Below are 15408 nucleotides of genomic sequence, written 5' to 3'. Positions count from 1 at the left end.
TGAATTGAATATTTGCAACATACGATTCACTTAAGATTTAAAAATGGGTAACAAATGTATCAATTTTTATCAGATTCATTTGGCTTTTATAAAGCTAAAGGTTTATTTGTAAACACTAAACGTTTATACAATAAATTGTTTTGTATTAGTTCAATATTATTTCATACAAAACTAGGTTACTCAGGATGATTCAACCATGAATTAGGTATGATTTACCTTTCATTATCAATAAATAAACATAATAATACCATTGGAAAAATAGACTCGCAAAGCTTAGGCAAGTAATAAAGCAAACATTGAAAGTTTACTGAATATATACAGTTGTAAATGGTTAGGTAAATATAACTATTATTGTGAAAGAAATGATTCTAATTTAGTTAATTAGTGTTGCCATCTAATGCAATGATAAATAAAGGCACAATTTTTGATGCAATGGTTGAAAATTGTGAACTTTATCAAAGTTGGCTTGAAAAATTGTTGGCAACAATAAGTGAATGAAATGCGTTAAAAAAGAGCAACTCTTGAATCAAAAGCTGGAACCGTTGAAATTTCCATTCCATTGCTGTTTCAATATTTCTTGCCCAGAATTTGTTGTATCATGTTTTTTCCTTGTCTCACTTTCACTTCTTAAATAACCTTGTATCAATGGTAAAAGAAGCTACCAAATATTTGTGGTTCCTTTACATTCAATTGTACTTGAGATAAAAAATTAGTCAAATGCAAAACATTTGTTTCCAATTTTACCTTTCATTGCAAGTGATCAGCTTTTTTTGCCTACATTTGTGAGTCTTGGTTCAGTTTGATTTGTTCAATTGTTTCTTCTGTCCAAATTGGTCAAGAGTTGAAAATGGATTCAGAGCAGTTTCTCGAGATTGCTAATCAAGTGGCAAAGTTGAAAATGTTTCCCTACTTTGAGATAGCTCATGCTGTTATTAGCTGTCTTTACATACGAGATGATCTTGGTCCAAGTGGTCATACCTTTTCAAGGAAACATCCATTTGCCTGTTGGATCTCATCGATGGTCAACATCTTTGCCAGTCCAATTTTGGCCAATTTTTTACTTGGTGAACCCATTTTGAGTGCTTTCAAGAGTTCAAATCAAGTCATGTTAGCCACAATCGTTTGGTATCTCATATTTTATTCACCATTTGATTGCATTTACAAAGTTACCAAATTTATGCCTTGTAAAGTTATTCTCGCTTCAATGAAAGAGATTGTTAGATGTAAAAAGATTCATGATGGAGTTTCTCATGCTTCCAAGATTTATCCAGATGGATATCTTATAATGACTATTGTCGGAACAGCTAAAGGTTAGTTGATAACTTGAATGACTCTGATTTACAATTTTGCCTTCTCTTTTCAGGCAATGGTGCAAGTTTTATCAAAGTGTTGGAACGCTTAATAAGAGGAGTTTGGACACCAAATGCTATGGAAATGATTACACCAACTTTGTAAGTTTAACTCTAAAGGCTTTGATAATCTAATTTGTTTAATCTTATTTTTATTTCTGTAAATGAACAGTCCAACGAAAGCTTCAATTGTTGCTTCCATCATCTTTATTATTGACAAGAAAACGGATTGGATTTCAATTCCTCATGCTCTTATTTACTTTGGAGTTGTTATCTTTTTCGTCTATTTCAAATTATCATCCATGCTATTGGGTATTCATGATCCTTTCATCCCATTTGAAAACCTGTTTAGCTTCATCTTCTTGGGAGGTGTTTGGGATACTTTGACTCGTTTATTAACAAATGGTAAGTAAATTTGATTCAGTTAAACATTCGTTTCTAATCTTGTTCACTTGTTTCCAATTAATTTCAGGTAAAAAAGGAGAAGAGCCCAAGATTGAGATTCCTAGACGAGAAGAAATGAAGAAAAAGGAATGATTTGGAAGGAAAAGTAAACAGGATAAATCTGATGCTCTTCAAGTACTTCTTGGTGTAAATATTACATTAAACAATATTATAAAAAACTGATTTCATGTTTTCATATTTCGCTTAAAGAATCTATTAGACGAATAATATTCACTGAAAAATATCAATTGAAAAATTAAGGGACATTCTGTTTCAGTGATACATTAATATTTAATTTTTATTGAAACATTATTATTTGATTGCTGAATATCACTCTATTAAATGGAGAAAGGTTGAAACCCAATTTAACGTGTTGATCGCGATCAGAATCCTTAGCTAATTAAAGCAATGTTATTTAAGTACAGTTTTCCCTCGAAGCCAGAAAATAATTCATAAGACTTTTACCAAAAAAATACATTTAGATGATAATATTAATATTAAGATATATAAGAGTCTGTTTGATCGATTTGGCTCGATTAATTGATTAAAGAAGTATATTTATCACAAACACGCACAGTAATGTTATGATAATATTGTTTACTATGAAAGTTCATGGAATGAAATAAATAAGAAAAAACTTGAAGATATAAATGTACCATTTAAAGTGTTTTTATTGAATTTATTGTTATTAAAGGTTGTTTCTTTTTTTTCATTTCTGAAGATCAAGGATGGAGAAATAAATTGTAATCAAACTTCAACCGGCATCATTTACAGTATTTTTACTTGAAACTAGTTGTAATTAAAAATTATTAACCCTACCAAGATTTGATTCGGTTGATTAATTACATATATTGGATGAACAATAGCTGCAATTAATGTATTTATACGTTATTAATTTTATTGAGTGTCATAGGAAACATAAACGCAAGTGCCTAAATGTTCGCGCAATCATAAGATCACCTTAAAAGGAGAAGAAGATTCACAATCTAATCTAATCTAATACTATTGTTTAAATTATCTAGAGTCAAGAGCCTAAACGTGATATAGCTATAATAATTCTAATAGCAATTAGTTGAACACGAAAAATGACTTGGTAAAGAAAATAAACCAAAAAATGAATTCAATTGTTAAATAGAAGAATTCAATTTTATTTATCAATTTCAATCATTGATCTCCATTTTGGTTTGGTCTTCATTCTGAATCCGATGAAGGATTCTTCTTTTTAGAACTGCGCTTATGCTTTTTGTGTTTCTTGTTTTTCTTATTCTTTTTATGTTTCTTCTTCTTTTTCTTTTCATAATCACTTTCGGGTGATCGTCGACGTTTGACAGGTGATCTAGAACTTGAACGTGAACCTGATTCACTTCGAGATCGGCTTTTACGATGTGAAACGGACCTAGAGCGTGATTTAGACCTAGACCTAGATTTAGATCTTGATTTTGATAACGCTGGTGATTTAGAGTCTGAATGATGAGACTCTGCAGAATCGTTGCTAGCAGATGAAGCTTTTCGCTTACGGCCTTCTCGTAACTTGTCAGAAGGAGCAGGAGAACCATTTTTATCATCATTTTCACGGGCACGATACAATCGTTTACTTTGTGTACTTGCTTCGGTTGGTGTGGCATCATCCTTGCGCGGGCTTTTAGATTTAATTGAAGATTTCTTGTGCTTTTTATTTTTCTTATGCTTCTTCTTCTTTTTCCTTTCATAATCACTTTCACTATTGTCACTACTTCGTAAACGTGGTGAAGGTGTACGTTCACTTGCACGGAAACTTGGCGATCTACGTCGATATGGTGAGGGTGATCTTCGTCGAGGTGATGAAACAGATCTTCTACCCCTAGAACGTGAGCGTCTCATTCTAGGCGAAGGAGAGCGATAATCTCGTCGAGGAGACCAACGTCGAGATGAGAAACGACCGCGAGGAGACCGTCTATAGAAAGGTCGCCTGGGAGGAGATCTAAACCGTCTGGGACTTCGCCGCCTTCGAGGTGAAAAAGATCGACTGCGTCTCCTGCGAGGTGAAAATGAACGACTTTTCCTTCTCCATCTTGGACTCGGCGATCGACGTCGTCTAACAGGTGATCTAGAACTTGACCGTGAGCCGGATAGAGATCGACTTTTACGATGTGAGCCAGACCTAGATCGTGATTTAGATCTTGATTTAGATCGCGCTGGTGATTTTGATCGTGAATGACGGGACTTATCTGAAACATTACTACCAGAAGAAGCTCTTCGCTTGCGACTTTCACGTTGCCTATCAGAAGGGTCGGGAGAGCCATTCTTATCTCCATCTTCACGGACACGATAAAATCGTTTACTTTGTAAATTTGGTTCAGTTGGTGCACTATCATCCTTACGCGGACTTTTATTCAATTTTGATGAAGGTGAAGGTGATCTTGATTTGTTTGGACCAGATCGATGACTAGTCGGGCTATTATCAGCAACTGGTGGTGTAATTTTCTTGATAATTTCTTCTACTTTGTTAGGTGAGGTTGATTTTTTATTAGCTTCTTGCTTTTTCAATTCAGCTAATTTAGGAGGTATACCATCAGGAGATGCTTGAGCTTCCAACAAATGATCCCATAGCTCGCCCATGAACTCACGCGCCATTTTACCATTTAGAAAGCCGGTCAGATTAATTTGTAATAATTTACCATCAGGAAATTTGTTTTCAGTTAATTGATTGATAACAAAATCAACCACAACATCATCATCCATCATTAAAATTTCCTCTAAACGTTTAGATATCCAAGGTTTTAAGGCATCCAAATTTACTTTAGTTAGATCAACCTTGTGATTGAGGTTTTCAGAAAATTTTAATTGCTTAAGCAATTTTTTCTGTTTATCTGAAAAACGATTGTCCTGCTCAGCTGAAGTACCACGGAAGAAACCCGCGTCCGTCATGTTGTTTTCCAAATAATGTAAATCACCTCACAAATAATAACCGATTGTTATCAAAAAAGAAGGGAACAAAGGAAAGGTGGGGAACTTGATGGCTAAAAAGATAATGCAAAATAGTTGAAGGAACCACAGAAATTAACTTTAAACAAATTAAATACTTGGTAATCAAATAATTCAAAATGGAGTCATTTCAACCGTTTTCAAACGCTTTGAGTAATAATCAATGACTAAAGGTGTTCCGATACATCAGAATACTCGATACATTCAGATATTTGTCGCTCGATATCGATTCACAATGATATATCGATGTTTTTTTCTCAGAATTAATTCTCATCTTTATTTTTGATACATCATTGAATCAGATAAATTTTTGATCATGTTGAACAATTTAATTGAAATTCTCATGTTTTACTTTGTTTCTATTCTGCTACGCTTTCTCTTCTCTTTCTATTATCAATAAATATCGATACTAGACTCTTCGATTTTATTCCTATCGATGTATCTTATAAACAAGATTTACTTGAAATAGCTTATTCTCACTATTTTCACTACACAAAACTAAACATGTTTTCAAGTTATTAATATTATTTTCATCTGCCTTTTCAGAACTCCTCTTCATCATGCGTTTTACGCATTGCGTATCTTTTTTATAAAGATCTCATCGCATGAAATGCATGTAATTTACGCCTTATATTTCTCATTAGTTCAGTTTATTTATTTACGAATTCGTTAGGTAAGAATGGTTTCTGAGCAGAAATGGGACTCAATAATGATCTGCTTTAGCCGGCTATAGTGAAACACAGTCTATTTTATCGACTTTTTAGTGAGTGATGTGAATGTCGACTAACTAAGGTATCTACTTGAATAATTTCTCTTTTATACGTAAAAGATTCTCAAAATGCTTCTCAAATTGAGATTGAATAATTCATCAGTAATCAGAATCAGAATAAGATGAATGGTTCAAGCATCTGTCCTTTTCGGCTCGTATTTTTATTTTGTCGTTTAAACAATAAGATTGGCTGTAAAAGAAACAATCTCAAAATACAGCCACCGAAATTGCTACATGCAATTTTTTCCCATTTTATTCAATGTAACTAGCACGTTCCTCAGTCTAAATTAAAGAGATGGTACTTTTTATCCAATATTGATTAAGTTCATTGATTAATCTATCTCAATATGCGCATAAGATATTAAAAATGTTTGCAACTCAATTTCGGTGGCTGTCTATCTGAATATTTTTGATTCTCATGATTTAATTACAGACAATCTGAGCTATGACAGTGGTTAAAGATTTTGTGATGAAATTGTCTCGAATTCTTATTAGAATGAAGCCAAAAAATTCTTAAAGTTAAACTTTATCAATGATAAAACGAAAAATAATATGTACAACTTAATAGGTTAAATGAAATAAAAACACGACAATATCTAACAAGCAATATTGAGAGACACATTTGATGTTTGATGAGTGTAACAAAGTTTATTTTAATGAGTATTTTTCTACCGTCATTGGTGATGATTTGGGTCAAACGACAGCAGATACAAGTTAAGGGCGGAAAGGATTAACAAAGTAATTGACAATCAGAGGATCGTTTGTAATACACACGCGAAATCAACATATTTTATTTAATTTAAACTTCATCTTCAGTGATAACATTTAGAGCGACAGTTGCATTGGTTTCTCCAGTTTTATCGACTAATTTAACAGTAAATTGTCCAATATCAGTAGTTAACGTTGATGGAATCGTCAATGTATGTTTTTTAGGACTTTCCTTCGTCAATTTATGGTGGCTGCTTGTTTCATTGATAATTTTGCCGTCTTGAAGCCATTGAACTAAAAAAAGAAAAAGATAAAGGGGAAAAAATTAAAATCGATATTCAATGTTTGCACATTTTTAAAACATAATTACTAGACGATCTAAATAATTACCTGATTTTACAGCCATTTTAGTTTCAACAGTGAAACTTGCGCTCTTTCCTAATTGGACAGTTAAAGATTGTGGAAAGGTTGCTATTTCGGGACCTTTGATTTCTTCTTCAGGTACTGTTGATTAATAAAACAAATTGTTGTTATTGATTTGAAATTTTATCTCTTGCTTCATTGACTAAATTAAACTTACCAATAACTTGAAGAGTACAACTAGAGAAAGCTTCTCCAGCTTCATTAAAGGCTTCACAGGTGTAAGTTCCAGCATCTTCAGGGTAAATTTCAGTTATAATCAAGTAATAATCATCTCCCTCATTTTTATATTGGAAGTCCTTGCTTGGTTTAATTTCTTTGTCATTGTGTAACCAAATTACTTCAAATTTGTTGGCTCCTAAAAGATGGTGTTAAAATTAAAATTATTATAAAAATTGACAGTTATTGAAAATTTGTGACTACTATAAATCAAATAAAAACAATTGAAGTAACAGTGTTTACCTTTGATTGTACACTGAAGTGTTACATCCTTATCACCATCTTTAACAATCTGACTTCTAACATGAGATATTATTCTTGGTGAGCCTTTTGCTGGGCCTTGTTTAGTACCGGGAGTGATTGTTGGCATTGCTGAAAAATACAAAACAATTTAGTTAGCTTGCGAACTAGTTTGGAAACAATTCGATAAAAATTTTATTTGTTTGATTGGAAACTTACGGATAACGGTTAATTTGCATTTAGTTGTTGCGGAACCTTGAGAGTTTGTCGCTGTACAAACATATTCACCCTCATCTTCGGGGAATACTTCACCGATGGCAAGTGAAGCAACGCCATTTTTATATTTGAGATCAATTATGTCTGATGAGCGAAGGATTTCGCCGTTTTTACTCCATTCGACTTGTGGCTCTGGAACTCCTTTTATACTACATTTCAACAATAACGAATCTCCATCTTTAATCTCTAAATCGTTTAACTTTTCTGTGAATTCAGGCGCACTTTCAGCATCTTCTGGCACTAAAAGGGACAAAATGAAAATAACAAAATAATAAAATTAATCAATAAGAAATGATTGGTATAAAATTTGCATCTCTATGAAGACTTACAAGCTAGATCTTTAGTTCGCGCCCTGGAAGGACTGATATCACCTGATTCGCTTTCACCATAACGTCTTGAAGGTTTTGGGAGGGTCAAGTCTGGACTTGGGGAGATTGGTGTGGTTCCTCTAGGAGATGGAGCTGAATGACTGCCACCGCCAACACTTGGACTAAGTGAACTAGCTGGCGATAATCGTGACTTGAAATCGGTCTTCAAACCTGATTTATAATCACTTTTGTGATCATAGGATGATGCTGATGACTTGTAGTCAGACTTGTGATCCGATTTGTAATCTGATTTGTAATCTGATTTATATTCTGATTTATGAGCTGATGAAAAATGACGAGTTGATGATGATGTTACTTTAGAGCTTTTAGTTGAATATTGATCACTGGTACTTGATGAGCTTGAATAAGTTGAGCCAGCTTTTTTAAATGTAGATGAAGAGTAATCTTTTTTATATGAGCCAGTGTATGATGATGAATCCTTGTATGCTGCAGTTGATGATAATGATGAGCTCATGTGGGGTATGTCATTGATAAATGAGCCCATTGGTGATGCTATGGAAGGTGCTGTATGAGCAACCGTTGGTTTGGGACCAGAAACAACCGGTGCACCATGTGGTGCAACAGTCTTACGTTTCTCTACGATAACTTGGCATGAACTTTCAGCCTCTCCATATGAATTAGTGGCTGTAACAGTGTATTTGCCTGCATCTTCCAATGTACATGATTGAATGTCACAGGTAATAACACCAGCAGAGTGGGACATTGTATAATCATATTTAGACAATTCTTTGCCATCTTTGAACCAACGAATCTCTGGCGCTGGTTTGCCTTGGAGACAGGCTAAAAGTTTAACACCAATACCACTCTGGATCACACGAGGTCTCAAATGGAATGTGAAAACTGGTGCGCAGTCAGGTTCATCAAGCCATAATGGCGGCGGTGGATCACGTCGACGAACCTTGGGTTCATCCAAGCGAACTTGTGGTATATCAAGTGGCTTGGATTGCACATTCAGGAAAACTGGTTCTTCTCGCCAGCCATACGTATTTTCAGCTCGAATAATGTATTCACCACGATCATCCAGTTTACACCTATTGATAATAAATGTAAAATCATTTCCTCCATAGCGTTTCATGTATTTAACGCTTTGTTTCAGTTCAGTGTTATCATGATACCATGTAACAGTAGCTGGAGCTGCTGCAATAACACGACAGAAAAATTTAGCTGCTTGTCCTTCGTATGCGAAGGTTGATTGAGGTCGTATAACAAATCGAGGAGCAGCCTCTCGTCTATCAATGTACGTTTCATGGATCTTGTACCTTTCTACGTGAAGTTTACGAAGAGAAGAGTAATTTGAAATGTGACCAATGGGTAATAATACGGACCACCAGTAATCACCATATTTAGCTCGAATACGATCACGAATTGGAACGTATTTTCTATTGGATATTGGAGTTGTTCCTCCGGTTCCCTTGAGCCATGCATGTTCAAGACACTCATGAGCCGTAAGTCTCTTCTCCTTATGGCGTGTTAGTAATTTACGAATAAAATCTTTGGCCTCGGAGGAAATGTTGCGGAAGGCATCTTCATCAAAGTCCCAATCACAGGCTTTAACATTTTTCAATGTTTCAATATCATTGTCACCAGCAAAAGGTGATAAACCGCTAAGCAATACATAGGCTAGAACTCCGACAGCCCACATATCGGTATAGAAACCAACAGGTTCTCGTTCAACAATTTCTGGTGCGGCAAACTCGGCTGTTCCAGTTGATATTTTAATTACCTCATTAGGATCCAATTTGGCTGCCAATCCAAAGTCAATAATCTTTACGGCACTAGAGTTTTTAGTTTGACACATAATATTTTCGGGTTTTAGGTCTAAATGAATGATATTTTTCTCGTGCATGTGTTTAACTCCTTCACAAATTTGTCTCATGTAGTTGATTACTTCGGCTTCTGACATGTGATAGCCTTCGGTGGTTATCCTTTCAAATAACTCTCCACCAGACATAAATTCATAAATCAATATCATTTCATCATCATCTTCAAAAGCATCATGCAAACGTATCAGCTTATTGTGGTGAAGTTGATTCATTATGTCAATCTCTTTACGAATCACAGATTTTTCATATGGATGAGCAACCGGAATGAATTTAGCGGCAAATATTTGACCTGATCGTTTTTCACGGCACCTATGGACCACACCAAAAGCTCCTGTACCAATTTCTTCCAGAATGTCATAGAAATCATAAATAGATGATGTTTTAATATCAACTGGTCCCTGGAATTTGATATCTTCCGTAACAAATTGATCATAATTGGTAATTTTTCCTTCATCTTTACCTCTAACTTTACGCCCATGAGCATCCGTTAACCAGTGACGTTTCTTGAGCTTATCTTTTTCACTTGGTCTAGTTTTAATAACACTTGTAACATCAGAAGGTTCACTTCGTCCATAAATATTTTCAGCATAGACTCTAAATTCGTATTCTTTTTCGGGATTTAATCCACCAACTTGGTGAAGAGTAAATCGAGTATTAGCACAACGAACCCACGTTGACATTGTTGGCTCCTTCTTTTCAATCATATAATTGGTTATAGAGCTTCCTCCATCCCAAGCTGGTGCCTTCCATGACATTGTAACAAACTCATCACCAACTGTCTCAATGATTGGGAATCGAGGTGGATCTGGACGATCGGATATTGAAACTTTAATGACAGCTGAATCCATACCGAGTTCATTTTCAGCCTTGATTGAGTATAGGCCATTATCTTCTCGTGATGCATCTCGAATAACCAAGATTGCATGTCTTTCTTTGATTTGTACATCAAAATGAGCACCAGATTCAATCTCTTCACCTTCCTTGAACCACTTTATTCGTGGTTTAGGGAATCCAGTGAAAGGTATTTTTATAATAACATTTTCACCTCTATCGAAACATGCCATATCCTTGAATCTAGGTGGCACATGTATTTTAGGCGCTGTTTTAATAATCAATTCAGCTCGAGATGTTCTGGTACCTCCTTTGTTAGATGCTCGGCAAGTGTATTCATCAGCATCCTCACCATAAACATTTGAAATTCCCAAAATGTAATTATCTCCATCCTTGAGAATTGCATATTTACCTCCATCGTGAATCTCCCGCGCTCCTTTGTACCAAGTAACATGAGGTGTTGGCATTCCCGTAATTGTACAACTAAATTGAGCCGATTTATTTTCAATAGCCATTACGTTTTTCAAAGGTGTCACAAATTCAGGTGGAATAGCAGCTTCTGGATCTTTTATTTTGACTGAACCCGAAGCTTGTGAAGGTGGACTGTTTCCTGCTTCATTCACAGCAAACACTCTAAATTCGTATTGTCGATCTTCAATTAAATTACTAATATTGATTTGAGTTGCATGACACAATGAAATTGGATTGACAGCTTGCCAACCTTGTGTTCCAACTTCTCGTTTTTCTGTTGAAAATAAAACAATAAACGTGTTAAACATTTTCAAACATTTCTTTTGTGTAAATTAATCAATCAAAACAGCAAGGTCTTGATAAATAATCATTAAAATATAACTTACCAATAAAGTAACCAAGAATACGAGATCCACCATCTGATTCTGGTTTTTCCCATGAAAGGTTAACAAAATCACCGCCAACCTCTGTAACTTGAGGAATGCCTGGTGCTGAAGGTGGATCAAACGGTAATTTAGCAATTATCGGTTTATCAGCAACCAAAGGAATACTTTGACCATTTTCATTGACAGCCATAACACGGAACAAGTATTCACCGTTTTGAGTTAATCCTTGAACAACAGTTGTTGTATCACGACAGGTCGAACTAACTGTAACCCATTGACCCATAGATGTTTCTTTCCTTTCAACAACATAATGAGTGATTTTACATCCTCCATCATATTTTGGAGTTTTCCAGGCCAATGTAGCTGAATGTTGATTAACATCAGTAATTACTAATGGACCGATTGGAGGTCCTGGTAATCCGGTAACGAGTAGGGTAAAGTTAGCATCAGCAGATCCACTATCATTTTTGACAACCAATTTGTATTTTCCTTGATCACCTTTAGCAACATCTCGAACAAATATGATCGCATAATCATCAAACAATGTTACTTTCAGATGTTCACTTTCAGATACTTCGAGACCGTCCTTATATAAAGTAACTTCAAATGGACTTGATCCACTAAAGTATATTTTAACTTTACCATTATCATGTTCAGGTAAGTAGACTTCTTCAGGACAGCGAAGTATTGAAGGTGGTGATGCGATTTTGAGATCAGCTGAACATCTATCAGATCCTAATGGATTTGTAACTTCACAAGTATATGTACCCTCATCAACTTCGAGTACTTCATCAAATACTAGACGGTAAACTCCTTCACCATCATCAAGAGCTCGAATACGGTTGCCAAGTAAAACTTCAACACCATTTTTAAGCCAACGAGCCTTTGGAACGGGTTTACCTAAAGCTTCACATTCAAAGCGAAGAGTTCCCTTCAAATTGGCATTCTTGTTGAACAATTTACGAACAAATTCTGGTTTAACTCCATCAGCAATGTCGGTTATTTTGACTGGCTGAGCAAGTGTACAAGGTTCACTTTTACCTGCAGCGTTGACAGCAGAAACTTGAAATTCGTATTCATTGTTCTCGATAAGGTTAAGAACAGTATATTGACAATCAAGGCAACCATATTCGTTGACTTTAATCCAATAGCTACTGCCTTTCTCTCGTCTCTCAACAATGTACGCATTGATTTTAGAGCCACCATCTGATCTGGGCTTTTCCCAGGCCAAATCAGCGTATGATTTACCAACTTTAGTAATGTGAAGATTTTGTGGTGGAGAAGGTACACTGAATTTAGGTCGAGTTTTAACCAATCCAGATGATTCACTAGGTTTACTGAAACCAGCAGCATTTTTAGCTTTCACTCTAAACTCATAATCATGACCTTCGATCAATCCAGAGGCAATCCAGGTTGTTTCACGAAGTAGGAATGGATTAGATACAAGCCAACGACCATCCATGGGATCGCGATATTCAACTTGATAGCCTTGAATCTTGGATCCACCGTCATGCATAGGTCTTTCCCATGATAAGGTGACATCATTTGGTGCAACATCTGTAATTGTTGGTTTACCCGGTGGATCGGGAACATCGAATGGGAATTTAGCTGTAATGGGTCCATCAGTTTCCAAAGGTATAGAAGTACCATACTGATTTTCAGCGCAAACACGGAAATTGTATTTTTTACCAAGCTCAAGGCCCATTACATTGTAATGACAGGTTCGACAGAAAGAGCTCAATTTGGTCCACATCTTTGTCACTGGATCTTGCTTTTCAACAACATAGTTTGTGATTGGACTTCCTCCATCATCAAGTGGAGGTCGCCAGGATAAAGTACAAGTTTCAGGTGTAATATCAAATACATCCAAAGGTCCTTGTGGTGGACCAGGTTTATCAACAACTTGAACTCTGCAAGTGCATGAATCTGTTCCTTCAGAATTGGTCAGTCTTAATGTGTAACTACCAGAGTCAGTTCGTTTAGCCTTTTTATTGGTCAATATAGTAAATGCTACATTAACCTCTGAATAAACACGATCATCAGGTATAACAATGGTTCCGTTGATAAGCCATTCAGCTTTGGGCAAAGGATAACCATTGAAGGGAACACGAATGGTGAACTGTTCACCTGCCATGACAACTAAATCTCTTAAATGGAAACCAGAGTCAATCTTAGGTGGACAGGCTGGATGACGGGCAAATATTCCGTCCGAGGCTTCACTGAATGGTCCTTGACCTGCAGCGTTAACAGCAGCAACTCGGAATTCATATTCACCATTTTCTTGAAGACCTCCGATTCGGTGGTTAAGCTCTTGAACTGGATTAGGATTGACTCGAGCCCAATTCTTATCACCAACCTTTCGCTTTTCTATCACATAACCAATAATAGATGAACCACCATCATCTCGTGGCTTAGACCAGCCAATGGTAATTGAATCAGGTGATGTTTCCAGACTTCGAGGTATTCCTGGAGGACCTGGAGGATCGAATGGAAGTTTGGCCAGAATAGGTTCAGATGTTTGAGCTGGGTCACTTGTACCATATTGATTTTCAGCCATAACACGGAAATCATATGATTTTCCGACAGTCAAGTTACGAACACGAATATCAGTGCCAGAAGCAAAGCTACTAACTCTAGACCAAGTATTGGCACCAACCTCACGTTTTTCAACAACATAATTGGAGATTTCAGCTCCACCATCGTCTTTTGGTGGATTCCAGAGAAGAGTTAATGAATCACCGTCAACATCTTCACCACGAACGTTTTGAGGTGGACCAGGTCGATCAAGAACTTTGACATTCAAAGAGACAGAATCTGTTCCACATGGATTTTTAAGTGTAACCATGTAACGTCCAGTATCATCGCGTTTAGCTGATGAACAAGCAAGCAAGACATAATCATCGCCTACTTTACTCATCAGTCGTTTATCTTCCTCATCGATGGGTTTATCTTCATTCATCCAATGAGCCGTTGGTTTAGGGAAGCCAACATATGGTATTTTGATTACAAACTCTTGGCCTGCTTTAACTGTGATATCTTTAACTCCTGATGCATCGATTCGTGGTCGATCAGGTTGTGGTTCAATTTTAGTTAAAGCCGAAGGAACAGAGGGTGGACTTTCGCCCATTTCATTAACAGCAACGACACGGAACTCATATTCCTCGGATTCTTGAAGCCCGGAGACCACGGCACTAGTATCAGGAACTGGAACTTCATTGCAAGCTTCAAACTCTTTAGCGCCTTTGAGACGTTTCTCAACAATATAACCAATAATTTTGGCCCCTCCATCGTCTTTGGGTTTCCGCCATCTGACTCTTCCACCATTTCTGGTGATGTCAGTAATTTCAATTGGACCCTCAGGAGGAGAAGGAACATCAATCACAGTTACTTGAATTGTTACTTGATCTTTTCCTGAACTATTAACAGCAGTAACAACATATTTTCCAGAGTCTGATCTCTTTGAATTACGAATGGTAAGTTTTGTATTGTTGTCGGTATTTTCAAGATTAAAGTGATCATCTCCACGAATTCCTTGATCGTTGAGAGTCCAAGTTACTGTTGGTGCAGGCTCACCAATAACATCTTTTCAAATACAAAAATAATATACATATTATTTCCACAATTAAATCAACCAGCCATAATTTTTATTGATTTTACTAGTTTTCAATAGTTAGTAACTTACGGTAATATTTGCATTTCAAAATGAGTCAGGTTTTCCATTGAATACATGCATTCAATTTACCATGCTAATATCATCATAAGATTCAATACACAAGGTTAGTTTCTAATTCGGATTGAGTTAAGATTCGTTCAAATTATAGTTCCAAGACAATTAAATGTTCCAGAAATAGCTTTAGAATAAATGATTGAGATTTTATCATAATTTGACATTGCAAGCTTAAGCTGATAATCTTGGGATAAATAGTCATGCAAGAAAGATTTTTAATCTTTGAATTTGTGATTTTGTTTTTCGGATTAACGTTAGATTAAAAGGTTGAAAAATGTTAAACAATAGACTTGAGATATGCAGTTGAAACTTACCAGCATTGAACCGAATAGTTTGACCGGCATTGATACGTAAGTCTTTGAGATTTTTTCTGTCGATTTGTGGAGCAACTG

General features: G+C 35.9%; 3 protein-coding genes across 4 annotated transcripts in view; 1 reads left to right on the top strand and 2 right to left on the bottom strand.

Annotated features, from left to right (window-relative positions):
• The first annotated feature begins 569 nt into the window (after positions 1–569).
• Positions 570–1976, top strand: LOC107360398 (trimeric intracellular cation channel type 1B.1). Its single transcript, XM_015927049.3, has 4 exons — positions 570–1310; positions 1364–1451; positions 1522–1754; positions 1822–1976. Exons 1-4 carry the CDS (start codon positions 848–850, stop codon positions 1884–1886), a joined length of 849 nt encoding a protein of 282 aa, XP_015782535.1. The 5' UTR covers positions 570–847; the 3' UTR covers positions 1887–1976.
• Positions 1977–2912: 936 nt separating this feature from the next.
• Positions 2913–4916, bottom strand: LOC107371373 (uncharacterized). The gene has a single exon (XM_025162118.2). It carries the CDS (start codon positions 4698–4700, stop codon positions 2985–2987), a length of 1716 nt encoding a protein of 571 aa, XP_025017886.2. The 5' UTR covers positions 4701–4916; the 3' UTR covers positions 2913–2984.
• A 1238-nt stretch (positions 4917–6154) lies between these two features.
• The window catches only part of bt (projectin protein bent), a 38051-nt gene continuing 28797 nt past the window's right edge, over positions 6155–15408 (bottom strand). For both annotated transcript variants that reach the window (XM_015927016.3, XM_015927026.3), the window contains 8 exons: positions 15331–15405; positions 11290–14871; positions 7719–11177; positions 7333–7629; positions 7117–7245; positions 6815–7012; positions 6625–6738; positions 6155–6528 (listed from right to left, as the gene is read on the bottom strand). In XM_015927016.3, coding sequence (XP_015782502.2) covers positions 6326–6528; positions 6625–6738; positions 6815–7012; positions 7117–7245; positions 7333–7629; positions 7719–11177; positions 11290–14871; positions 15331–15405 — 8057 coding nt within the window. In that variant the 3' untranslated portion in view covers positions 6155–6325. The remainder of the gene's footprint in view (positions 6529–6624; positions 6739–6814; positions 7013–7116; positions 7246–7332; positions 7630–7718; positions 11178–11289; positions 14872–15330; positions 15406–15408) is intronic.

This window comes from Tetranychus urticae, chromosome 2, assembly GCF_039701765.1.
Source record: "Tetranychus urticae isolate SD_2017Ah chromosome 2, NJAU_TeUrti_SD_1.0, whole genome shotgun sequence".
Taxonomy (NCBI): Eukaryota; Metazoa; Arthropoda; class Arachnida; order Trombidiformes; family Tetranychidae; genus Tetranychus; species Tetranychus urticae.
This window is presented reverse-complemented; position numbering and strand designations above follow the sequence as displayed.